Consider the following 25,553-nt stretch of genomic DNA (forward strand, 5'->3'; position numbering starts at 1 on the left):
TGCCGTTTTATCCGATGGGTGAGAGGCTGTGCAGGGACGAAGATGGCCATATTGAGATTGATGGTAAAGGCCAAGGTGTGTTGTTTTGCAGAAGTTGAGTGATGGTGTGGTGGATGATTTTGGTGATTTTGCGCCGACGTTCGAGGCTTATTCCGGTAGTTGATGGAATGGAATCTTATGCTCTCTTAGTGTAATGGGTAAAAGAGATTGGGTTTTAGGTTAGAGGGGTCGGGGCATTGGTTTTAAAATGGGGAATGGGTCTTTTTTTAAAATTCGGGTTAATTTGGGTCAATTTTGGGGATTTCGTCTAATGAGGGGTAATTTTGGTGAAAAAACTAACAGGAGGAGTAAATTTAACTTCATTTTAACGGCGAGGGTAAAGTCAAACAATAAACCAAAGTTGAGGGGTATTTTTGACCCTTTTCCCTATTTTTTTAAAAGTGAAATATTTCTATGAAATTCTATGCCAAATGCATGTAAAATTTTACCCAAAAATGACTTGCTAAAAATATTTAAAAATTTATGGCCAACCGCTAGCTAGCTGAGTCATGTCCTCATCTAATCACGATACCACATAAATTGAGATAGAAGAAATAAAAAAATAAATTAATTGGTGTTATTTTTTATTTTTTTAAAAAAAAGCTGTAAAGGAGGGAGTACTGTAGTAGAAAGCTCTTTATTCATTGTGGCTTGTGCGCTGTCTGCGTGAGTGAGTGGTCTCTGTCGGGTAGCTGTATAATAAATTGTACTCTCCATTTCACTTTCCTCTTTTTTCTCCCTCAAATCCCTACACCCCTAACCCTCCCCAACCCAAAATGGCCTGAATTCTCCGGCGTGATTTGCCGCCGACACCTCTTCTTCGCCTATCGCCGCCTCCGCCGCCTCCGCCGATCGTGTAAGTTCACTCTGAAATTCTGTTTAATTAGCTTTGTTGCCTTCGTTACTGTCACTCAGTACCTTCAGATCAAGTGTTTATCGTCTACAATTAACTAGTAGAGTTTTACTTTTTATCAGTAGTTGTGAAGTTTGCTTTTTTGAATGCTCGTTGGAGCTGAGTTTTTTTTTGGATTTTAGTAGTTGATCTTTTTATTTTGTCAGTGTATTTTGTCGATCGTCAGTATAACTACTGGCGTTTACTTGAGCTTCAGTGAAATTATACTCCGTCTATTGACGAGTATGTTGCTGCCGGCTCTGTTTCGCCGGCTCTCTAATTTTTTTTATTTTTATTAATAAATAAATTATTTGAGAATTGATGCAAGTATTTTGTGTTTTTATATACTCGTAGCTCTTTTAGTAACGTGACATTTTTTTTGAGAAAGTTATAAATTTTTTTTTTTGAGAAAAGTAACGTGACATTTTGACAATGCATTCTATGGAGTATTATTTTTCTACATCTGTTGATCCTGAATTTCGAGTTACCTGTTGTTTCTACGGGTAAATGGCACATTTACGTTTACTTAGTAGTTGTTGGCCTAATTTAGGAGTTTTACTGAATTAGGACGTCAAAGAAATGATCATTATGTTTCTTCTCATACCAAATGGATAGGAAAAATAATCAAATGTGGCAAGATTTACAGTGTTTGGCATAGTTTTTGCTTTTCTACTGCATGCATGCCTTTAGTGAACAAGCAATAAGATTTTAAAAAAAAATATCAAGTACAATGAGCTAAGTGAATTAGTCTTTTATGATAACTTTGACATGGTCATATAAGATACAAAAGAGATCACAACTTACTAGTATTATCAGTCGCAACTACGGGATTGACCAGCTTAACCTTAACACAGTATGTTATAATTCACTAATCACTATATACAGATTGAAAATAATGAGGTCCTGGGTTGCAAAGTCTTGCAAGTAATCAAAATTAAACCGCTTTCTGTTTTAATCGCCAAATACTCTCACCCCTTACCCCAAAATAACTTTTTTCCCTCTCTGTTTTTGGGTCTGCCATTTTCTCTCTTTTTGGCTATAGGTGAAGAACCTGTAACTATGATCTATTTTGGGTTCTCAGCAACTCTTTCAAAAAGAGTAGCAGGTATTTTGTACTGGGAAAGGCTTTATTAGCATTGGTAATGTGAAATTAGTTTAGGAGCATTTATGACCAACTCTGACATACTTTATAAAAAGAGAAGTTGAAGGATTAGAAGAAAAATTTAGGTATTCAGATTCTTAAAACAAATTTTAATTAGGCTTGTCTTCGAACTAGTAGCTGTGTAATATGTATGACCTCTTTCAATAATCTGTCTACAAATAATTATGTAACATCATAAATATCTAACATTAAAACTTCTGAATTTTATTTGACAAAGGTATGAGCATTTTGTTGCTTTATCACAATTATCTCAAAAGCATTTATTGAAATTTCAATAGTTTATCAGGGAATTTCGCCATGGAAGATACACAATCAGTTGCAACATTGATGGACTCCACAACATCTAAGATACAGCAACTACAGAAAGCATTCGCTGAGTTGGAAAGTCACCGTGCTGTTACTCTCAACCTGCAGTGGAAGCAACTTGAAGAGCACTTTAATGGGCTTCAGAAGTCCTTGAAGAGGCGTTTCACTGAACTGGAAGACCAAGAGAAGGAGTTTGAGACAAAAATTGTTCAATCTACAGAGATATTGGAGAAGCGTCAAGCAGCTGTTATTGCTACAGAGCAAGCTTCTCTTCAGAGGCTCCAGGAGAAAAGAGATGCAGCAGTTTCTGCCATTTCAATTGCTTTGGAGAAGCATAGGAACCCTTGTTCTGTGGAACCAACTGTCATTAATTGTGAAGTTCAAGACGAGCCATCTGTTCTGGAAGAGAAACCCGATAATGTAACAGAGATTGGGCATGTTACAGGGGATACATGGAAATCTTTTCAGGATGGTGTTGTGGAAGTTAAGTCTTATCCAGAGCTAGTGAATCTATGCCGAAATATGGATTCTGAAGGTCTGCACAAATTCATATCAGACAACCGTAAAAACCTGGCAGCACTCAGGGAGGAGATTCCATTTGCTTTAAGAGCATCAACCAATCCTGCCTCTCTGGTTCTGGATTCACTGAATGGGTTTTACAACTCTGATGTGTCTATTTCTGATGCTAAAAAAGATGCTAATCTTTTGGGACTGCGACGAACTTGTATTATGTTGCTGGAATGCCTCAGTACTTTATTGAACACCCTGGATATAGATTCCATTTTAAGTATAATATCAGAAAATATAAGAGGACGTGCAAAAGCTATTGCTGAAGAGTGGAATCCGAAGTTGGATGAACTTGACGTTGATGCAAATAATGGAAATTCTTTGGAGGCTCATGCATTCTTACAGCTACTTGCTACTTTTAGTATTAGTTCCAACTTTAACCAGGAGAACTTATCCAAGCTGATACCCATGGTTTCACGTCGTCGCCAAACAGCTGATCTCTGTCGTTCCCTTGGATTATCTGACAGAATGCCAGGTTGGTTTCCATAACTTGTAGAATTAACTGTTCAAGGTTTTTTTCTACATTTTCTATTTTTTACAAGTTCTTAAGGCCTCTTTATTGTTTCTCCCCTTGATTTTTCAAAGAGTAATCTTATGATGGTTCAAAAATAGTTATATCATGGTAAAAATTACAGAATGCAGTGTTCTCATCTAGCTTGTTGAAAGTCTTAATTCATTTGGAGTCTAGATATTTAATAACTTAATTTGATACGAATGGAGAACTTTAAAAATAGGAAGTAACATATAATGCTAGAACGATAAAGCGATTTGAAGCACATAAGCAAATTCACCAGACACTTGACTGCAAAGGAATACATCACATCTTTGATATTTCCCTTTTTTTGTGCTTTTTACTTATATACATTGACGGTGTAAAACATTTTAAACTTGTTAGCTAGTTGCTTACCTTCTTTTCTAGGTTACTGATCCATACTTAAGTATAAATGGTTGCACATAATTGTTTTTTTAGAGAACTGACATTGTGAAGATACTTTACTTGTCAGTGCAGTCTTACTTATCAAAAAAATAAGCTAAAGCTTCATTTCTCTTATCTGCTTGAATGGTTTGCTGCTTGCTCTATACAGGTGTTATTGATGTGTTGATAAACAATGGAAGACATATAGATGCTGTTAATCTAGCTTTTGCATTTGAGCTGACAGAGCAGTTTCCGCCTGTTTCTCTATTGAAATCCTACTTGAATGAAGCTAGCAAAGCATCTACACTTCTCAATTCTGGAAATGCATCACCTACTGTGCAGGTTTGTTCCTTGTGCGTTGGTATAATTTGGACTTGACATTTTTCTTTTTATCATATTGCTTTCCAAATGAAGCCTGTTCAGTGTTTACTGTTGTGTCATGGTCCATATATAAAAACCTCTTTTTCCTCCTGTTCCTTTGGGGCGTGCAATTGTGTATGTAGAACTTTTCATTAGCGGTGTCACAATTTAAAAAGTGAACATATTGTAAAAATATCATTTCGGAAACACAAAAATGTGCATAATTTGCACCTTATCAGAGGAGGATGAGTACATTTTTTTAAAAATTACTATCATTTTAAGTTTGTTGAAACTATTTTTTTGCATATCATATGAGAATGATTTTTCATTCAAGGGATCGTTAATAATTAGATCTCATGGATTTACTCAAGTCTTTACAGTATAAAAGGCCAGGGGTTTAATACCTCCCGACTCTATTTCCTCTATTGCCAAAAAGGCACAAAATTTAGGGCATTACACTACATGAGGATCGAATACTCGACCTCGGTCGAACAAGGAAGCACCTAAATACTAATCCATTCCAGGCTTGCTGTAAAGGGGTGTAATTTTTATTTTATCTAGTCATTTGGAATAATTAATTGTTTTTTCTCCAGAATGATGTCAATGAGAAAGAGTTGTCTGCACTAAAGGCTGTATTAAAATGCATTGAAGACCATAAGCTTGAGGAGCAATACCTTGTGGATCCCCTTCAGAAAAGGGTTCATCAGCTGGAGAAAGTGAAGGCCGACAAGAAAAAGGCAACTGAAGTTGCAAAACCTCAATCCAAAAGACCTCGTCCCAATGGTGTCGGAAATGGCCCCCGAGTAAATAATGTCGTCACTGAGAAGAACTTCTATCCAAGAATGACTGATAGGTACCCGCAGCCCGTTTATGACAGACCATATGCTTACCCTGGACCGACCAGCACCCACGTTCCATCATTCATGGGTGCTCCTGCTTACAACTTCTCTCCTGGCCACGACTTTTTTGGAAATGGCTACCATTACCAGGCTCCTTACCTGCACTGATAAGGAAACTTTGATGATTATCCCTTTTAACTATTAGTGTTTAACCTTGGAGTTTGCTTAATTTGCTCGTGTGGGCGAATTTAATACTGAATGTAGCCTACTTGTCTGTTTCTAATCTGGTGTAAAAGCTGATATTTTAATCTTTGAATATATGCACTGTGTTTCATGTTTATATCCATTAATCTCGTGTTTAACGTTTATTTCGTGATGCTACTGGAAATTATATATAAATTAGTTTGTCTACTTGCTAGTGTGTACCAATTCAGGGAAACAAAGAAATGTCGAACTTGTTCTCGTCCCGGTAAAACGAGCCACCCGTGATAGTCAGATCGGTTTGATTATCATTAGTAAAAGCTAGCTTTGTAAGCTAAGCAAGCAGGGCGCTATGCTTGGTCGTAGATCGATCATGATGTGAATGACTTTTTTGTAATGTAATGTAAATGTAATAGAAGAGATGGAATTCAATTATCAATGCCTCTCCATTTTCAACAAAGGTGATATGAGTTCCCGACTTCATTTGTTTGTGCCCTTCTGGTGCGAGGATTAAATTCATTTACTAATTATGGGTTATTATTTGTAATAATCTTCAAGTGATTTTGAAATGTAAAAATTGGATTCTTAACATGAAAAATTTAAAACTTACAAAAATGAAAAAGAATAAAGGTCCATAATAATCATGTAGTGTTGATCATCCATTCTTAACCAATGAGGTATGGATAAGGGATAACGTTTTATTATTTTATAACCAATCACAAGCTCCCACGTAAGAGTCATCCACCTTCAGAACCACAAATTTTGTCTGCCAGCAAAAAATTTAAAAAATCCTCATGTTCATGTTTGAAACTTAGTTATATTCCTGTCTGACTTAAGTGTCAATATTTGCAAAATGGCTACTGCAGCTTCCACCATGGCTAGCCAGTTGAATAGCAGCTTTGCTTCGTCTTTAACCAGAGGTCACGGCCTTGTTACTCCTAAAGGCATTTCTGGTGCACCTTTCAAGATTTTCCCTTCAACAAGAAAGTCTTGCTTCACCGTTAAGGCTGTCCAAGCTGATAAAGTAAGATACCAAATCACCACTTTTCTTACTATCATGTTCTTGATTTTCAATATTTTCTTTGTGTTTTTCGAAAATCAGAAATTCTAACTAGGAGATTCAGAAAATGATAAAATGTCACATATGAAATCCAAACATATACAATTTCAGATTTTTTTATGCTTAATTATAAGTTAAATATCAAGTATTCCGGCTATATGCACAATATAATTTTTCTATAAAGTAGATTCAATTGAAACCCTTTTAAACCACGTAGCTCCACCCCTTTTGCATCTTATAAGTTTCCTAATTATAATTTTTGGTGGGAAAAATGTTGCTAGTGAGATTCAAACACATGAGCACTTACGGCTCTTTCAAGACATCTAAAATCACTAGGCTACAACACTTTTTTTTGTCAAGGGTGTCTAAAATATGTTATTTAATCACTTCGTATATCATTTTACTTATATATACGGTATTATTTCCCGACGAAGGGTGTCAAGTAGCTACGCCCCTGCCACCATGCATGATACAATTTTTCAACAATAGAATTCAATTGAACCCTCTTCGAATCATGTATATGTGCCAGACTTTGCTTAATTGACTCCCAATAATTTTAACTAATTCATGTCCTGATCTTCTTTGGTTCTGCAGCCTACTTTCCAAGTGATTCAACCTCTAAATGGTGACCCTTTCATTGGAAGTCTTGAAACTCCAGTAACCTCAAGCCCATTGATTGCATGGTACCTCTCCAACTTGCCTGCCTACCGGACCGCGGTGAACCCGCTTCTCCGGGGAGTTGAAGTGGGCCTGGCCCATGGATTCTTACTAGTTGGGCCTTTTGTAAAGGCTGGTCCATTAAGAAACACAGCTTATGCAGGTAAAGCCCAATTCCTAGTTTCAATTTTTACACATAGAGTTTGAGTTCTATATGCTGTTAACTAACATGTTACTACAAGTAGGGGCGGAAGGGGATTCGTCTGAACCTCCTTTGTCGGAAAATTACACTTTATATATAAGGTCAATTTTTTTTTATGTATATAAAATAGATGATGAACCCGACCCATTGTATGCAGGGGGAGCTGGTTCATTGGCAGCAGCAGGACTTGTAGTGATCCTTAGCATGTGTTTGACAATTTATGGAATTTCATCATTCAAAGAAGGAGATCCATCAACAGCACCAGCATTAACATTAACTGGTAGGAAAAAAGTACCAGATCAATTGCAAACTGCAGATGGATGGGCTAAATTCACTGGTGGATTCTTTTTTGGTGGAATTTCTGGTGTCACCTGGGCTTATTTCCTCCTTTATGTCCTTGATCTTCCTTACTTTGTTAAGTAAATTTCTGTACTATTATGAATGTTAAATTGGATATATCAAAGTTGTATATCGAACCGCTGATCTCTTGGAGAAGTGTAATGAATGTTTACTTTAAACGCTAGCATATCCGCACATTTCGTTCTTGATTCTAATTCTTGCCTCCGGCTCTAGTGTAGTGGTAATCGCGCAATGCATAATGTGTGTAATGTGTTGGGTGCATGTCACGGCTAATCTTGAGCTAGTCTTGGTTATATAAAAAAGAAAAAAAAGTGATTTCTAGTACTCAAGGGCGTGATCTAGTGGTCAATGAAGTGGTTGAGAGTCATGAGGTTTCAGGTTCAAATCTAAGGTGATTCTTTCCATCTAGTTGAGGTGTGCGAAAGTTCGTCCAGACATCATGGTTATCAAAAAAGAAGAAGTTGGTTTCTCCAAATCAACCAGTTCAAGTTGGATTGTTTAATCTAAAGACTAAATGGGTTGCTGTTTACGAAATACAAATTTGGCTTGAAATTGGTTTATATGCATGTCAAAAATGGAATCAAATATAAGAAACATGTCTTACATATAAATTGTTTTAATTTAATCAACGGAAAATGATCACCTTCGAACTATTGGAAATAAAATATCATCCATTTGGTTTTTGGTTAAAACATGCCTCAAATATTAGAAACAGAACAAAAATGCATTAGCAAACTGGTCCAACTATGCTCCTATCCCGTTAAGGGGAAGGCATGGGAGCCAAAACGCCTTACAAGGCGTGATTCTCACACGCGTTTCAATAAAAAAGTTAACACCCTTTACTATAAGGCGTGTGAGGGGTCACGCCTTTTACCTGTTTCGATTTTGTTAGGAATTTTTGATGAAAAATATTGTCCTTCAGGCTCTGGACTCTACAAAATTGCTAAAGTGACAACAACATTGATTCTCATGTTAACAAAAATTATTCGACTATCAGCTGAATTGTGCAACTCAACTATTAACGATACCAAAAGTACTTAATCCCTTTTCAATTTAATTTGTGTTTCTTAATGTAAAATTAATTAGTCAATTTGGTGTAAATAGGGACTTTTTTTTATGACAAGGAAACCCATCGCCACATAGGGTAAAACCCCTTACTCCTATGCAATAGCTCACAAACCACACACAAGAGAGGTAGCCCGCAGTAGATAAGTCTGGTGCGACGAATTCGATCCAAAAGGCAAACCCCTTACTTTCGTTGGGAAGGAGTTTCGAACTTGAAACCTTCAGCATGAAAGTTCCAAGTCCAAACCACTAGGCCATCCCGAAGGGTGTAAACATGGACTTTCTTTCCCTGTTCTTTTTACAAAAATCAAGTTAGCTATGAATGATCCATTCGTGACCAATGCAGTTCGGATAAGAGATAATGTTTCAAAACTAACCAATAAGAAGCTCCCACGTAAGAGTTTCATCCACCCTAAGAACCACCAATCTGTAAACCCAAAAGATTTTCTTTGCCAGTCATTAACAAGACTTGTCTGCATCTTTTGTTATATTCTAACTAACTGATCAAACAAACAGAGCCAAACAATATTTTCCAAAATGGCTACTGCAGCATCCACAATGGCTAGCCCGTTGAAGAGCAGCTTTGCTTCGTCTTTAACCAGAGGTCACGGCCTTGTTACTCCCAAAGGCATTTCTGGTGCACCTTTTAAGATTTTCCCTTCAACAAGAAAGTCTTGCTTCACCGTCAAGGCTGTCCAAGCTGATAAAGTAAGATAACTAATCACCACTTTTCTTATTATCATGTTCTTGAATTTGACAACTTTTTTTTGAGATAAATTATAATATTCAGATCAGTTTGTACATGCCTCAACTAACTCAGCCGGGAGTCGAATCAGTAAATTTTATATTTGTGTCAAATAGATTCACTTAATATGTTCAATAATCTATTCAGAACCTAGTAACCAAAATACTAAGTTATTGTTTAGATCCCATAAATTTAAAATCTGTGATGTATCGAGTAATTCTGTCCACTGAGGCTAGGACAAATGGGAAAAGATCACCTATAGTTTGGATTTCTGTATGTTTTCTTTAGATAAGCGGCGGAGCTTAAAATTATTTAAATGCCACACCTAGATTTCAAACTAGCAATGTAAAATCAAGTTTCGAGAGTATGCCTTAATCTAATAGGCGGCATAGAGTTTCTAAGTGAAGGAACTATACATGGAACTAGCTTTTTCTAATCACCTTTTGCCATTACATAAAAAGTTTCTCTTGTGTAGAGAAAATTCAGTAATTTAATTCTTTGGCTATTGACAGGGCAAGGAATCTGAAAGGGGATTTGAAAAAAATACTCAAATGCCATACCTAAAGTTCATCTTATAAGAAAAAAATTTCTAACAAAATGTAAATTTTGGTTTGTTGGATCTGATTATTACTCAATAACTGTCCTTTGCTTTGTGTTGTTTTTCTTGATTCTGCAGCCAACTTTCCAAGTGATTCAGCCCCTTAATGGTGACCCTTTCATTGGAAGTCTTGAAACTCCAGTCACCTCAAGTCCATTGATTGCATGGTACCTCTCCAACTTGCCTGCCTACCGGACCGCGGTGAACCCACTTCTCCGGGGAGTAGAAGTGGGCCTGGCCCATGGATTCTTACTAGTTGGCCCATTCGTAAAGGCTGGCCCATTAAGAAACACAGAGTATGCAGGTAAAGTCAGACTTTAGAATTTTAACTTGATGAGTTTAATCTTTATAACTCACGGTTGATTCACACCATAGATGTCCCTAGTTTTTAAGAGTTGTGCAAATAGACAAAACATTAAACTGTCATCTAAACATCTACAAAATTTCAGACCATGGTCTAAAAGGGTCATTATTTCGAAATGTATGTATCTAAGTTCTGTGACGAAAATATTGTTACTATTATTGCAGGGGGAGCTGGTTCTTTGGCAGCAGCAGGACTTGTTGTGATCCTTAGTATGTGTTTGACAATTTATGGAATTTCATCATTCAAAGAAGGAGATCCATCAACAGCACCAGCATTGACATTGACTGGCAGGAAAAAAGTGCCAGATCAATTGCAAACTGCAGATGGATGGGCTAAATTCACTGGTGGATTCTTTTTTGGTGGAATTTCTGGTGTCACTTGGGCTTATTTCCTCCTATATGTTCTTGATCTTCCTTACTTTGTTAAGTAAATTTCTTTAATTGATGTAACTATTTTGAATGTTAAATTGGATATGAAAGATGTATATTGAACTACTAAGCTCTTGGAGGAGTGCAATTTAACTCGTTGTAATGAGTTACTTGTCTTATTCTTTATAACTTGTAGTTATCTTTAGTGACCTTTTAAATGACTTGACTGTATATAAAATTCTTACATTTTTCAAGTCTATGACTCTGAGTCGAAGAAACCGAGATGATTGGGCACATGCTAGAATAATCTTTTAAAAGGGAATCATATAACTAAAAGAATATTTGTAAAGAACGATTGAACTCGTAAAAAATGCAGATGTCTTACCTTTTCTTTAGAATATTATCTTTAATTGTAACTCACTCTATTTAAATTTTATCAAAGCCTTTTTCAAGTAAGCAAATTAATCCAAATACGAAAAATGAACAGTTCAACAAAATATTTCTCTCTCTCTCCATGCAAATCATGCATTAAAATACTTTACCTCCAAATTGAGGATACACATAACACATGTATAAAACCTCAGGGCCTGTAGATTACTTTTTTCAGTCATTGTAAACATTCCTAGAAAACAAATACATAACTACTCATTTCAGCTTTAGAGCACAGCCATGGCACCTTCAGGGTATGTAGATTACATTTTAAAGTTATTGTAAAGAATATTTATATGAATTATGTTGCTTATAAAGCAAGTGCAAGATATATTTATGACAAATATTTACTGGTAATCAATAAAAATCGCGAGTTTCTCACGCTATAATCAGTTAAATTGGAGTGATAGAACTGATAGTATATGTATAGTTTGAATCCTTTGTTTTTTAGGCATTTTAATGTGTTAGCTTACTGGTTATGTACATGTTTAGAATGGTTGGCTGGCTTTGTTTTGAATTGTTACGAAATTTTATAGTTGGTAAAAGACATAACCTAAATGTATAATCCAGAGAATTTTAGTAACTCAGTTGGTTGGCTACTTGAACTTTCACCTTGTTGGTGAGGGAATTCCCTCCCTGATTTCCCCTTCCGCTACCCCTAATTTTTTGTTCATTTTAAAAAAAAAACTATATGTATAATCTTGCTTTTGCCATTTGCCAGAAACTCAGGCAGCAGTGGCAAGCACAGTGTAGTCGTGACAGCTCTAGACGGAGTCATAAATGTGAACTCACTCTTTACCATTGCCATTTTTGTGGGACTGTCTCTTGCATCTCCAGGGCAAAAGAGCCTCAACAGTAGCGAACGTTGTCAGCCAGGGATTCTAACAGTAAAGCAACTAGTAATCTTCGAGGTGCTTTCGTTCAGTTTCTTTCTCTTCTCATCACTAGTAGCACAGGCCATAAAACTCTCCCTCAATCTTCTCTATAGCGAAGATCTGTCTCATGATTTCAGTGTTATTGTCAATGGAACACTCCTTAGAGCAGGAATGTTGATGACAGCCATTTCCTCTGTTATGGGGTGCTTGTTTCTTATGGTTTCTATGTTGAATGTGATTGAGATCAAGACTGGGATGCTAATCTGTGGAGCTAAATCTACTATTATATCAGTTACTTTCCTCATAATCCTCGTTTCTTCTGGTCTTTTGGTGTATATTTCTGCTGCATGGTATGCATTTATCCACGCAAACGTTCACCCCCATGAAAACAGGACTTCTTGATTTGCCAAGCTCTCTAGTTCTATCAAATCCTATTTTGTTGTCCAATAACAGCGGTGTCTGGATTAGTTTGTGTGCACTTCAACAATTCTATCTAACAAACCTTTGCTACCTCACAGAGCTTCATATCTTGTTTTTCATCTTTGGTCCAGTACGTCAAATTTTCGGCTAAGTATAGACCCTTTGTAAGGGGACCTATTATTTCAATCTTTTGTAATTGTTTAGGTGATGGACAGGAAAGTCCACTTTCCTTCTTGTTAAGATATTTAATATATATAGTTAATTTATCACATCAATGTATAGTGCAGTGATTTTTAAGTAATACAATAACAACATACCTAGTGAAATCCCACAAGTGAGGTCTAGAGAGGCAAGCACGGTGTACCAGACCTTACCACTAAGGGTGTTCACGGTTTGGTTTGGGTCGGTTATTGGTCAAAACCAAAACCAAACCAACTTAATCGGTTCTAAAATTATCAAAACCAAACCAAACCAAACCAAATATAATATACATTTATCGGTTTGGTTGTTTTCGGTTTTGGTTTGGTTTGGCTCGGTTATTCGGTTTTTTAACCATACATAAAAATAAAAGAAACAATTCATTCAAAACGTGAAAAAAGTGACAACAATCCATTCAAACAAAAAAATAGTTAGAATGACTGGCATTACAGAACTTTCGATCATTGAATTTACTGAATAAAACTTCAAAATTCACTATTTTGGCATTGAAGGAAGAGACAATGATATTTTTAGTCTCACAAAAAATTTTCATACACTCATATACATGAAACCAATAAGAAAAATGTTCTCACCTTGGACATTTTTTCTTTCATAAGTAAATTATAAATAAATTTTGATGAAACATATATAAAATCTTTAAAATTGTTTATGAATATAATATATTATGTATGTATAATAATAAAATTTATGTATATAGCTTGTTGGTTCGGTTCGGTTATTTCTTCGATTTTTTTCGAACAAAATCATAACCAAACCAAATACTATCGGTTCTTAACAATCTAAAACCAAACCAAACCAAAACGCAAATTAAATCGGTTTGGTTTGATTTTTCGATTTGGATTGGTTTTTATCCAAACCATGAACACCCCTACTTACCACTATCTCGTGGAGTTAGAGAGGCTGTTTTAAGTAATAATCTTCAGATTTTATTTGTTGTTGCAAGTTGTGGAAATGCAGAATTTTATTTTGGCATCATGACATTTTTTTATCTTTACTTTCATGCAACCTGGTAGTGTTAGTATACAAGACGCTGAACTAAGAAACATAGACGGAGAACATAGATATCTCAAAATGTATAAATTCGGAGAATTTTAGTAGCTCAATTGGTTGGCTAAACTTTTATCTTGTTGATATAGACGGAGAACATAGATATCTCAAAATGTATAAATCCGGAGAATTTAAGTAGCTCAGTTGGTTGGGTAAACTTTCATCTGGTTGGTCCCTCCCAGCAACTGTTGCTTAAAAAAAAAACCGCCGCTGCCGGGGATCGAACCCGGGTCACCCGCGTGACAGGCGGGAATACTTACCACTATACTACAACGACTTTGTTGGCTATATATTTTGTACGATGAAAGATATTATTATTTAATAGTAATAGATTGGGAATGAATGGTGCTGGATTGCCCATCCTTTTTATTTAAATTGGTAAGAAGAAAGGAAAACAAATATAGAGAAGAAGATATCCAGGATGGCTGCAACTCCCAACATTTACACCCAAAAGTTCCCAACAATTACAACTCAAAATTACATAGCCTCCAATATATCTTGTTTTATAAGTTTCCGAAAACAGAGCAGAAAATTGGTTTTAATAGTTGGAAACTCCAGTAGCAGCGACACAGCCTCAGCAATAGGCACAGATGAAACCTCACCTGTTGAAATTGCCCCTTCTATTATCTCTGCTCTTAATGTTGAAAAAGCTCTTCTTGGCATAGGTGCTTTCTTCCATTTCATTTATTTTTACAATTCACTTTTCTTATCACTGCAAAAGTGTATTGAAATTAAACTTTGTTTTCGAACATTTTAAATTTGATTTGTTCATCTTAATAACTATGATTTTTATTTTATTTTTGTCCTTCATTTGACTAATAAGTTACATTTTAGAATGCAGCAATAACAGATATAGATCACTATGGAATACTAGGACTTTCAAGAAAATGTTCATATGCTGAGGTCCACACAAAAACATCTCTTTAATTTTGTTTTTCTCTCTTTTTCACCCATTAATTAATCAGATAAAAAAGAAAAGAATAATTTGTTCTTAATGTTTGACTTGTATTCGTACAATATATATAGGTTCCAGTAGCGTACAAGAAAAAAGTTGAAGAAATTATGAATGAGGGATTGGTAGAAGAAGAGCTTAACAAGAAGCTTCAACTCCTAAAAGTATTAATTTCATCTCATTTTTTCTTATTAATAGACAAAGTTTTAGAGATTAATTTTTCTTTTGACATATATAGGAATCATATTCAATTTTGTCAACACCAGAGGAGAGAAGGTTGTATGATTGGAGTTTGGTAAGGAGTGAAGCACCGGATGATTACAAATGGCCATTTGAGGTTGATCCAACTCCGCCCTCTACGGGGACTCCTCCTCCTCAGGTACTGCTTTTTTCCCCATCACTTAATTAATACTCCCTCCGTCTCACAAATAATGATTTAGTTTAACTTGACACGAAATTTAAAAAAATAAAGAAGACTTTTGAATCTTGTGGTCTTAAATTAAAGTTATGTCAAATGTACAAAATTACCTTTTAATTTTGTGGCCTTAAACATGCTACGTGGAAAGCTGAAATTAAAATGTTACCAAAAAAAGAAATAGATCATTTTTTTTTGAAACAGAATAAAAAGGAAAGAAAGTCATTCTTTTTTAAATGGAGGGAGTAATTATTATATCAAAACATCACTTTGAAATTATTTTTAAAAAAAAGAGTCTATTGGGATAATATTTTCTTGGTTACTTACCAAACACTAGAAAATAAGTAAGATAACATTTTCACCAAGCATACTGTAAGTTAATTATTCCTTCAGTTAGACCAGAAAATGATTATAACTTGAGTTATCAATAATACTTTACGTTTTTTAATTGTATAAAAACATAATTACAGGAGCCAGAAGATGTGGAACCAACAATATTAGTGGGATATTTCTTTTTAGGTTGGTTTGTACTAGCTGCCGTGTTATCAATTGCCCTTAATCTCTAGAAAGAAAATTATATATGTTTATCATATAATAAGATATTCATTTTCGTGTAACATATATACACTTAAACCTTCAATTGTTGCATTTTTATGAAATTCTATGTAAATTTACCTTTTTTCTTCCAACGCACACCAGGGGATTTTTCACATTCTCTTTCTCCAGGGGAGTTCTAATCTTCCAATTAGGATCCCCTCATTGTTAGTAGTTTTAAATTTATACCTATAGCTTAGTAGATGGACTTAATATTTGGAATAAGGCGAGAACTAAGTAGTATGCAATTATTTACTAGTATTAACTATTAACTACTTATTTCCAAAGAAAAGTGAAAGTTTGGGGGGGATTTGAACGATTTGTAGTATCAAACTATCAATTAATAACATGTAACTTTCAACAAGGTTAATTTAAACTGATAATTTATAGAAAGAGAAATCAAGATTGTATTCACCAAAAGATTGTATGAATTATGTTGGGTAAATAGAAAATCCCATCTGGTAATGCTAGTATATCAGCTTATCAATCTTATACTACATTTAATCGTTTCTGAACCAAATTGAATGCATGCCACTTTTATTCTTTCGAAAGTGTTACCTCAAATCAGTGACATTTACTCAAAGTTGGTTAATCATAGGCAAGCTTTTATATCTCAAATCTTCGTTACTAGCTCTTTTCCTATGTTTTGCACATTATAACTCAAATAAGTAAAATTAAAGATTCTAATGTTTGCAACCATTAGAAATCAGTTAAGATGAAAGAACTTATAATGTATACAATCATAATACATGTTTTATTTCGTAAATATCCTTTGTTTAGGTCAAGTCGTCATGGATTTCAAAACCCGAGGTTTAGCCAGTCACGCAAACTCTTGATAAAACTTGTTCAAGTGTACATTGTTCTTCACTATAAACCAAGATGATAGTAGTATTTATAGTCCTGGAAAATTTGGAATTTAAAATAAAAAAGCTGGTCCATTGCTGACAGCTCATCACAAGTGTGACGATCCGCCGCTTACACTATCATCCCTTAACAATAACTTGATTAGAATCTATATTAAAGTATTAGATTGTTTTACATAGCTTACATTGGAAGCTCTCTTGTTAACTTATGGCACCAATGCATAGTGCAGTGTGGAGTAATCATCAGATTTTATTTGTTGTTGCAGAAATGCAGAATTTATTTTGGCATCATACCAGTATTTTTCAATCTTTTCTCCTTCTCCTTTCTTTCTAAACTAGCAGAATCATAGGACATCAAAAGGGGTTCATGCGACCTGGTATACAAGAGGCTGAACTAAGAAATATAGACGTAGAACATAGATATAGAATGACATATTTCAGCAGGAATGAGCAGATTTCTAGAACAGAGATAATATTCCATTCCAGTATTGTTTCTAATGAAGACAATTAAACTCAACAACCATACAAAGAAATAGAATCGTGACAATGTTATTCAGTTGAGGCTTTTGGATATCAATGTTTAGAATCACCTCAGCGGGTCTTGGTCTTCTGCTCGTGGACGTTGACAGCAGCACATATTTTCTTCCAGCAGTGGATCACTATGAGACTTGGTATCCAAACCCAGAAATGATTTGCAAAGACATAGTAAGCGTAGTAATAGAAGGGGCTTGTAGAAAAATTGTCGCCTTCCAAGACAGCTGTTATGAAGTATATAGCCGTGCCATAGAGCTGCCCCAAACAAATGGATAGTTGAAGTACGTGCCTGTATGCCTTCTTAGTAGCTATAGCATACCTGCCAATGCCAAAAGAACAATGAGGTCAAACTTGAATACATCTTCCTGCCCCGTCCATATACTTTTACTAATAAAGGATTTAGTCAAAATGATCCCAGCATCAAATCCCGCATACAATATTTGGTGGATAGAGTTACCTGGTACATGTGGTACATGAGCTACTGAGAGGTAGCAGGTACCACATGAAATTAGTAAAGATGCATGCAAGTTGACTCGACCACCACAGTTATCCAAGAAAAACAATCCGCATAATTAAATGCAGCATTTGGATGGTTGTATAAGAACAAATAATCCCCAATAATCTAATGTAGTGTTTGGTTGGCGCTATAAAAAAAATACCGACATTAAATTACACGAGAATTAACATGTTATTTTATGCGGGATAAAGTGTGGAATAAGAACAGTGGATTAGCATTACGAGGAGAGAAATACCCTTAAAATAAGTAACTGTTACATTATATTCCTTGTATTATTACTTTATCAAAATTATATTCCCTGTATATTATTATTAGTCAAGTTATTCCTTGTATAATTAATACTCACTGCAATACAATCCTTCATTTTTATTTCCCGCATAACATACGGTACATAACAAGTCCATGCATAACTAGAATGTGAACAAGCAACCCCTTAGGATAAGCACATTGATTCTGACAGTCTCAAGGTGCATGACAAGTTAATATCGCTTGAGAATGATACTTACACTGCAAGAAGGCATGCTGGCCCCTCTATGACAGCTGTGACCCCTTCAACACTGAGAACTGCAGCATCTCGGCCTACGTATCTTGAATCACCTTTGCTGTATTCTTTCCCTGCAATATATTGTTTGTGTTGGTACTTTTATAGGCCAAATTAGAAACATATCCTAATACAAATGAACTGTTCTTGTTTGTAAGAAGACTTTGCTAAATTGAGACTTACAGACTTCAGCAAGGTAAACAGGACTAGTCTTTTGGTAGAAATCTGGAGTAAAAACGAAATATCCCTCAAGGACCATGTGGGTTAGGCCCGTGAAAATCCACCAGCACATGAGCACCCTGTCAGTCTTTGATAATTTAGGAACAAACCCTAGCAAGGAAAAGAAGGAGAAATGAAGTTAGAGAACAAAACATGGCCACAATGGAGAATGAAAAAGATGGACTTTGCATATAGAAATTTATAACACTAATGCAGCTGAAAATTATGTAGTATAGAACTAGATAGAAAAGACCAACATGATAGTAATTTATGTCCTCATTTATCATTCACTACTAAACTTTGAGTACATGAAACTAACACTTAGGGGCTGCATGAGCTTAATTGAGAAGTGAAATAATTGTCAAGACTGCTTGAAGTCCTGACTGAGGCATAGGATAAGCTGTACAACTCGACGTTTTAGGGTTCAATATCTTCTTTAATCCCATTCACAAGTCAGTAAAGTTGTGGGTTGACATTAACATCAAACTAGATTCTCTTTTTTAGGGTCAAGACTGCCTGCAATTACAACAACATACCCATCGTAATCCCACAAGTGGGATATGGGGAAGGTAGGATGTAAGAAGACCTTATCCCTATTGTAGGGTAGAGATGCCGATTCGGATAGACCCTCGGCTCAAAAGAAGTGTAATCAGGATTGAAAGGAAAATAATGACAGCAAAATAGCAAGACTAACAAAGCAAATGAAGCAATAGGTAGTAGTAAAAATGAAGAATAAGATACTAAGCGAATTACTATATAAGGAGAAGATGAGAAGAGGAGAATAAATCAGTCATGCAATAATCATTGAATAATTACCTGAGAATATCCACATGAACACCACAACCAGTAAGGATGAGATGCCATATACACCAACAATTTCTGACTGTGAGAGGAATAGGGGAACAAAACCAGGCAATTTTAGATCATGCGGAACGTAGGGGTGAGCTTCTCCCTGGCTTGCCATTTTTTCTCAGTGCCTGACTTAAGGACCCTTTCCTGTGATCTGCAATTCACAGAAAGAACAAAGTCCATACATTAGAGAAGGTGTTACTCAATGAGCTACTCCACAATTTTCACATTCCCATCTAACTTCACTTGTAAGTATAAGTTATACTCTAATTTGACGATCTATCAAAAATCAGACGGAAACTACCCTACAGCTATTAAACTTTTTTTAAGGAATCGGGGCACAAAAGGCAAATACAAGAATCATAGTGAAATCAGTGGAAGTGATCAATCAACTACGCCTCAACTACAAAATAGTTGGACTTGACTATGTGAAACCATTGTATCCGTTCCATTCTTTTCAACTGCATATTATTCTGATGAACAAGTCAAATTAGGGATTCTCCAATGTGTATGGTAAAGGAAGAAAACAATTTCCTAGAAAGTATTTCACTAAAGAAGTTATTGGGCAACACTTCTCATGGAAAAAATACCATAAAAAAGATTCACCTATGGCATAAATAAAATCATCTTTTAACAAATATCGCAACTCTTAATCCACATACTTGCTACAAACAACACTTGAACATTATTTTCAATAATTAAGAAATTTCATCAAATTCCCAAAACAAAACATAATTTAATTGTCACAATTATAACATGTTTGGCCAAACTTCAAAATAACTTATTTTGAAAAGTGTTTTCCAAGAAAAGTACTTTTGGTGAGGAACAATTTGTGTTTGGCTAATAAAATTAAAAAACATTTTTGAGCAACAATTAGTGTTTGACCAAGTCATCAGTTACTCCTCAAAAACACTTATTTTCTCCCAAAAGCTTGGCCAAACACTTCACTTTTTTCAAATAAACACTTATGGTCTCCCAAAAACATGGTCAAACAAGCTATTAACATCAATGCTTAATTAATATTTTCCACTCACCAACCAAGCATCTGAAAAACTTTTCGAGGAAATAATTTTCAAAACATTTCCCTTAATACCAAACACAACTAGGTCTCTAAATCAGGAAAACTAATGCTGGTTAAAAATTAAAAAGAATGAGTAAAGTTTTCAAAACCCATAGAATCTAAAGATGAAAATTAAGGTCAAAATCTCTAAAATCACAATTCCCACACAATGACAGAAAACTAGATCCCTTTTTCACTTTCAAGCAAATGTAAGCATAAAACAGAAGTACAAACAAAACAGACTAGTAATTACCCTAAAGGATGAGACTTTCACACTTCTCAGTCACTTTTATTCACATATGAACATTATAATAACTATTAAATCCAAAATTTACATAATTCCTGAAACATGCATATAAAGACATGAACTTTAGCATCCCATTTGGTTAAATCATTTAAATAGCTCAAAAAATCCATTAAAATACAGAAAATTACAAAAGGGTAACTCTTAAGAATTTTTCAGATCAGTGAGAGTTGACTTACCGGCGATGAAGAAGAAAAGGGAGAGAGTAGAGAAGCTGAGAGAGTAGAGCACTGAAATACAAATAAGTAAAGATTTGGAGTCACGTGAGAAAGGCACGTGACTCTCACAGTTCTGTTTGGATGGTAATGGGAAATAATTTTCTTTAGAAATTTTTTATAAATTATTTTTCTTTTTTTATGGAAATTAATTTTATAACATCATCTTGTTATAACCGCTAAAAAAATAGTATTTGAACAAATAAAATTGTTATAAAGAAGTTCTGCTGTATAGTTTAAAGTTATATTGTTGTGAAAGTAAGAGAATGGTTGGTGGGACAAGGGAGTGCATACAAAGCCGATTTTGGGACCATTATTACTTAATTCACTTTTTATATTCGAAATTTAAGCCTCGTTTTTTCAATTTTTGCAAAAAAAATTAAAATCGTAACTAAAATATCAACGACAAATTCTATCGAATTCAATAATTTTGATTACTATATTAAAAATTATTAAAATTCATAAATTTTAAATTCTTATTTCTCATTCTAAGTCTACTATCTGTGTGATTTCTTACTAAGCAATGTGTTTTGTTTATGATTTTCAATATCTAAAAGAAAAGTGATATGTGTGGGCATGATTTTTTAGACATGTGTTATTATCACATAGTTCAATTATTATGTCTTTTTGACCACCCAAAGGAACTAGTATTCTGACACTGGGGTGCTGCATGTTGCAAATGTGATGATAAATTTTTTTTTGTGCTTAATATATATATATATATATATATATATATATCTAGAAAGGGGTGCTAGCAACGGTTCATTAATTAATTTAACTCAAAGTCTTTATATTATTTTATATGTAGAAACATGCTCATAATTGTTTAGAGAACGGCTGGCTAGGGTTAGAGGAATTGTCTACAAAGATATCTAAATTGTGAAATTAAAGTATTCATCTGTTATGTGAAGATTTTGATGATCAATAATTCGAATCATGATTACTGAAGATCAAGGAGAAGAAGATTACCATAAGTTTCAAATAAAATTCAAATATTTGGAATCTATGGTCAAATGCCTACTTAGACAATGGGTTGATGCAAATTATGTATATTCGATGTCAAAAAATATCAAATTTGAATCTACAATTTCAAAAGTAAAGTCCTTTTAAGTGCTAACAATCTTAAAGGTCGAACTCATTAAGTTTGAATCTTGAATGTTGAATCTGGCTCAGATTCTATTTCATATAATAAGTGATGCACTAATAATTCAACAAGATCTCAATACCTCAAAATCAACACAAGGATACATTTTCGTAGAAATGTTCTTGTGACATACTAAACACAGTAAAGAAAAACAAAGAAATGGCAGTCATCAACTTCGTACTTCATACATTTCTGAGAAACTACATAAACTACGCGTTTGAAGTATGCAGTTTTAACCAAACCATTGTAATTTACTATAGTCACGAAGTAAATATCAGATATGAGTAAGTTCTATCTTGTGTAGACTCGTAAAGGTAAGAGTTCTGTAAATGGCACCACACTAGGACTGCTCAAACTTATGAACTTCCACTCTGGATTAGGGAAGAATCAACCCTTGGAAAATAATAATCCTATTGTCCAGGAGCCCCAGAATGAAATTGCTAATGTTGTACTCGTCTTTGTTCAGCAAAACAACTTTGTCACGTGTGATCCTCTACCACAATGTGTCTGGGCTCTTGTTGAGGACAAGTTAACAGCTGCAACTGCACATTTTCACCATTTCAGTCCTAAGAGTTCTATAGACAGGCGAGAAGGGAACCACCATGATGAACATGGATAAAGTTTGCTGCTTCTCGCCTGCTGCAAACTGTTGACTATAACAGGCCCACCATCCCTCTCACTTAACAAACCTCGCTTGGAACTTTTGCTAACGAATAAACCACTTTCATCTCTTCCGTTTCTTCAAAAGTGATGCAGCTTGCAGAATAATCTTATCAACCTCATCAAGACCTGGTGTGTCGACATCTTTACCTGGTGATTTCTCTTTCCTCAAGTTAGAAGATATTTGACGCAAATGCTCCTCGAAATCCTGTTCATCTCCATTACTTTGCACTGGAAACTTTTCAAACACATCCAAATAAAGTGGTTCTTCAGCCTTCTCTTCATGCTCTTCCTCAGAATCAGTCTCAAAAATATCTGAAAGATCTTCAGAATCTGAGCATATATCTGTATCTACCATGGAATCATTTTCTTCACCCTGTTCTTCATTTTCAACCATTATCCGTTTGAGCTTATCAGATGCCTCAATTTGCTGATCTGAACGGTGTTCAGGGTGAAATTTCTCAAGGCCAACCTCTTGATTTTTGTTAGGAGCATCAGTTTCATTTTCAGCTTGCAACCGAAGCAGCTCAAGATCTTGCTCCAGACGTGGAATGTATCTCTCAACAGCTCTTAAGGAATCTCTGTATTTAGATTTATCCAAGGCCTGTGTAAAGGGGCAATAACAAAAATAAGAGCGCGAAAAAGTGGGGATCCACATAATAGCATACACAAAAGTTAGCAGACAGTAAGAGAACCTTTTTCCTGGAAAGAGTACTTCTTGGAGACATTATCTCAGTTGGTGGTTGAGAGTAATTCTTTCCCCTGTACATTATAATGGTGTCATCATCCTGGATATCAAGAACAATTCCACCACTTAATCTTGCAAGCTCTACAGCAATTTCCTTAACCTCCTCAGGAGAAAACGTTTTCACCACCACTTTCAGAGTTTGGTGCTTCTTCCAATGCAAATGCATATTAAGGATCACACCCTGGTATATCCCACGTCTTCCAACTGGTACATAATTCTTGCACTTCTCCCCCATTTTCAGGAAGTAGAAGTGTTCTTCTGGTGTCAATATTTCTGGGTCATGAGTAGCTTCCGATATCTCCTTAGGCTCAACCTTCCTAAGAGCTTCAACAAGCCTCTCCTCTTTCTTCCGTGCCTAGAAAGATGAAATTTTGCAATCCCTAAATACTTCAATTGTATTTGACAGTCAACATAAAGTAGGTGGCGCAACCCATCCATAATTGTGTTGGATTCCAAATAGCCATTAAGTAATAATCCAAAGAGCAATCTATTCTTTAGCATCTATTGGCAAGTAAATAAGTGAAGAAACTAATGTCACAACTATCAATAAAAACAGTTCTAGAATTGCAAATGACACCACAATCAGCACAACTGAAATATCAGTTTGATATGACTAGATTGATACCAACAGTCCATTAAATTATTCAACCTCAACAAAGTCATATATTAGGAACACATAATTTCTAGGTTCAGAAATGGCAAAGGGTAATACTTTCAGGAAACAAAAGATTAGAACAGGCATATCTAGATAAATAGTCCTTTCCCATAAACTTAAATTAGAATAAAGCATATAAACAAAAAGACCCACAATCTCTAGGAAGAAATGCAGATTTAACAGAAAACAGGAAAAGGTATAACCAAAGGATCTATATTAAAGATACCAAATAGTTGGGATCAAGACTTATTTGTTCTTACACTTGCATTAGATCCATATTTGTTAAGACATTCTTCTTAGGCACACTATAGACTTGAATGTCACTGCAGGGGATATTAATATTATGAGTATTGGAATGAAATGATGCCAGATACAGTGAAATGGATATAGAAGATTCAAATAGCCGACCTTAATTAGGTAGAGATTGAGATCTAGCTTACTGATTCATTCGAAGGAAATACACAAGCTAAGACAATTTCAAGAGTTGTCAAATGCAAAAGAGTATGGTATTTCAAACAGATTGAAGCTACCAAAACCCGTGCAGCATAAGTAGTTCAAAGTTCAAATATCATCTTTTTATCTTTACAACCTCGGAGACAGGCCAGTTTGAGAATACCTCAGCTGATTCCACAAGTACCTGTGACCTCTCACCAGCATAGGTACCGGTTTACTTCAAACATCATCTTACAAAACTTCCACTAGACTAAATAACATGCTACAAGAAAAGCATTACCTTCCTCAATTTAAAAAGGATTCTTTCTTCAGCTGTCATCCTTTGGAACTCTTTCTTCTTCTTCCACCTGAAGAACTTCAACCACTTCACAACCTGTCTTTTACCCTTCAGTTTCTTCCTCTTGATTTTATCTTCTTTAAACTCGCCGGAACTCTCAGCAACAACATCATTACCACCGCCATTCGACGTTTCCCCTTCCCCAGCTTTGCCAGCCGTACAGTAATACCGGCCCGAATCTATCAATCCAAAATCCCATTTTTGTACGATTAAGCGTGGCCCAACTATGACTTCTCTTTCAAAAACCTTGCATACTGCATTAAATACACTAATATATCATCATGAGATTAGCACAATCACTTCAAATTAAACAGTTATCAGTGTAAGTGTAAATGCATGATTTTTGCAGAAACAAATTCAGAATTTGAAGAAATAGTACCTGGTTTGCTGGGGAACGGAATGGGGTAAAACGGGTTGGAAGATGAAACGGCAGCATAAGAGATGGTGTAGCTGCCGTGATTTGCAGAGCGTCGCCGGAAAGAAGAAACCTCGCCGGAGCATTTTTCACACTTTCTGGTGACCGACGGGGAACTAGTCTCCGGGAATAGCTAAATGGGTCTAAATTGGATACTTAGCAAATGGACTTGGGCTAGTATGGTCTATTTTGAAGGCCCAAACCATCACTCGTGAATCTTTTAACAAATAGCCACTTTTAGCTCGGAGCTTTAAATTCCACGCGTGAAATTCTAAGACATTGTTAGGGTATTTCACCTGTAAAACTTGAAACTACATGGTCGGAAACTGGTAAATACTACTTCTAATATTCTTTTACACATAATTTGCTTATACTAATGTTAGGTGT

The 25,553-nt window shown here is 35.3% G+C and overlaps 7 protein-coding genes and 1 non-coding gene across 8 annotated transcripts; 5 read left to right on the plus strand and 3 right to left on the minus strand.

The window, feature by feature from the left end:
• Nucleotides 1-699: 699 nt before the first annotated feature.
• Nucleotides 700-5,431, plus strand: LOC102591999 (FRIGIDA-like protein 3). Its single transcript, XM_006366753.2, has 4 exons — nucleotides 700-895; nucleotides 2,380-3,441; nucleotides 4,052-4,224; nucleotides 4,836-5,431. Exons 2-4 carry the CDS (start codon nucleotides 2,391-2,393, stop codon nucleotides 5,247-5,249), a joined length of 1,638 nt encoding a protein of 545 aa, XP_006366815.1. The 5' UTR covers nucleotides 700-895; nucleotides 2,380-2,390; the 3' UTR covers nucleotides 5,250-5,431.
• A 654-nt stretch (nucleotides 5,432-6,085) lies between these two features.
• On the plus strand, nucleotides 6,086-7,737 carry LOC102592564 (photosystem I reaction center subunit XI, chloroplastic). The gene is made up of 3 exons (XM_006366755.2): nucleotides 6,086-6,306; nucleotides 6,937-7,162; nucleotides 7,359-7,737. Exons 1-3 carry the CDS (start codon nucleotides 6,136-6,138, stop codon nucleotides 7,622-7,624), a joined length of 663 nt encoding a protein of 220 aa, XP_006366817.1. The 5' UTR covers nucleotides 6,086-6,135; the 3' UTR covers nucleotides 7,625-7,737.
• Nucleotides 7,738-9,085: 1,348 nt separating this feature from the next.
• On the plus strand, nucleotides 9,086-10,887 carry LOC102592900 (photosystem I reaction center subunit XI, chloroplastic-like). Its single transcript, XM_006366756.2, has 3 exons — nucleotides 9,086-9,334; nucleotides 10,048-10,273; nucleotides 10,498-10,887. Exons 1-3 carry the CDS (start codon nucleotides 9,164-9,166, stop codon nucleotides 10,761-10,763), a joined length of 663 nt encoding a protein of 220 aa, XP_006366818.1. The 5' UTR covers nucleotides 9,086-9,163; the 3' UTR covers nucleotides 10,764-10,887.
• Nucleotides 10,888-11,193: 306 nt separating this feature from the next.
• LOC102596543 (uncharacterized) lies at nucleotides 11,194-12,478 on the plus strand. The gene is made up of 2 exons (XM_006366767.2): nucleotides 11,194-11,384; nucleotides 11,852-12,478. The coding sequence occupies exons 1-2, from the start codon at nucleotides 11,371-11,373 to the stop codon at nucleotides 12,405-12,407; spliced, it is 570 nt and encodes a 189-aa protein (XP_006366829.1). The 5' UTR covers nucleotides 11,194-11,370; the 3' UTR covers nucleotides 12,408-12,478.
• Nucleotides 12,479-13,896: 1,418 nt separating this feature from the next.
• TRNAD-GUC (transfer RNA aspartic acid (anticodon GUC)) lies at nucleotides 13,897-13,968 on the minus strand. The gene has a single exon. It is a non-coding gene; the product is annotated as a tRNA-Asp (tRNA).
• A 93-nt stretch (nucleotides 13,969-14,061) lies between these two features.
• Nucleotides 14,062-15,739, plus strand: LOC102593240 (NAD(P)H-quinone oxidoreductase subunit U, chloroplastic). Its single transcript, XM_006366757.2, has 5 exons — nucleotides 14,062-14,356; nucleotides 14,533-14,594; nucleotides 14,718-14,807; nucleotides 14,882-15,022; nucleotides 15,529-15,739. The coding sequence occupies exons 1-5, from the start codon at nucleotides 14,113-14,115 to the stop codon at nucleotides 15,622-15,624; spliced, it is 633 nt and encodes a 210-aa protein (XP_006366819.1). The 5' UTR covers nucleotides 14,062-14,112; the 3' UTR covers nucleotides 15,625-15,739.
• Nucleotides 15,740-16,944: 1,205 nt separating this feature from the next.
• Nucleotides 16,945-20,739, minus strand: SI1 (putative C-8,7 sterol isomerase). The gene is given in 5 exon segments (NM_001288433.1): nucleotides 16,945-17,368; nucleotides 18,073-18,181; nucleotides 18,291-18,437; nucleotides 19,143-19,329; nucleotides 20,719-20,739. Coding segments are annotated over 4 exon segments (666 nt in total). The 5' UTR covers nucleotides 19,291-19,329; nucleotides 20,719-20,739; the 3' UTR covers nucleotides 16,945-17,106.
• Nucleotides 20,740-21,955: 1,216 nt separating this feature from the next.
• LOC102593888 (uncharacterized CRM domain-containing protein At3g25440, chloroplastic) lies at nucleotides 21,956-25,527 on the minus strand. Its single transcript, XM_015305076.1, has 5 exons — nucleotides 25,507-25,527; nucleotides 25,131-25,299; nucleotides 24,695-25,005; nucleotides 23,254-23,661; nucleotides 21,956-23,162 (listed from the first exon to the last, which is right to left on the minus strand). Exons 1-5 carry the CDS (start codon nucleotides 25,525-25,527, stop codon nucleotides 22,623-22,625), a joined length of 1,449 nt encoding a protein of 482 aa, XP_015160562.1. The 3' UTR covers nucleotides 21,956-22,622.
• Nucleotides 25,528-25,553: the final 26 nt, after the last annotated feature.

This window comes from Solanum tuberosum, unplaced genomic scaffold (genome assembly GCF_000226075.1).
Source record: "Solanum tuberosum cultivar DM 1-3 516 R44 unplaced genomic scaffold, SolTub_3.0 scf00686, whole genome shotgun sequence".
In the NCBI taxonomy this organism is placed as follows: Eukaryota; Viridiplantae; Streptophyta; class Magnoliopsida; order Solanales; family Solanaceae; genus Solanum; species Solanum tuberosum.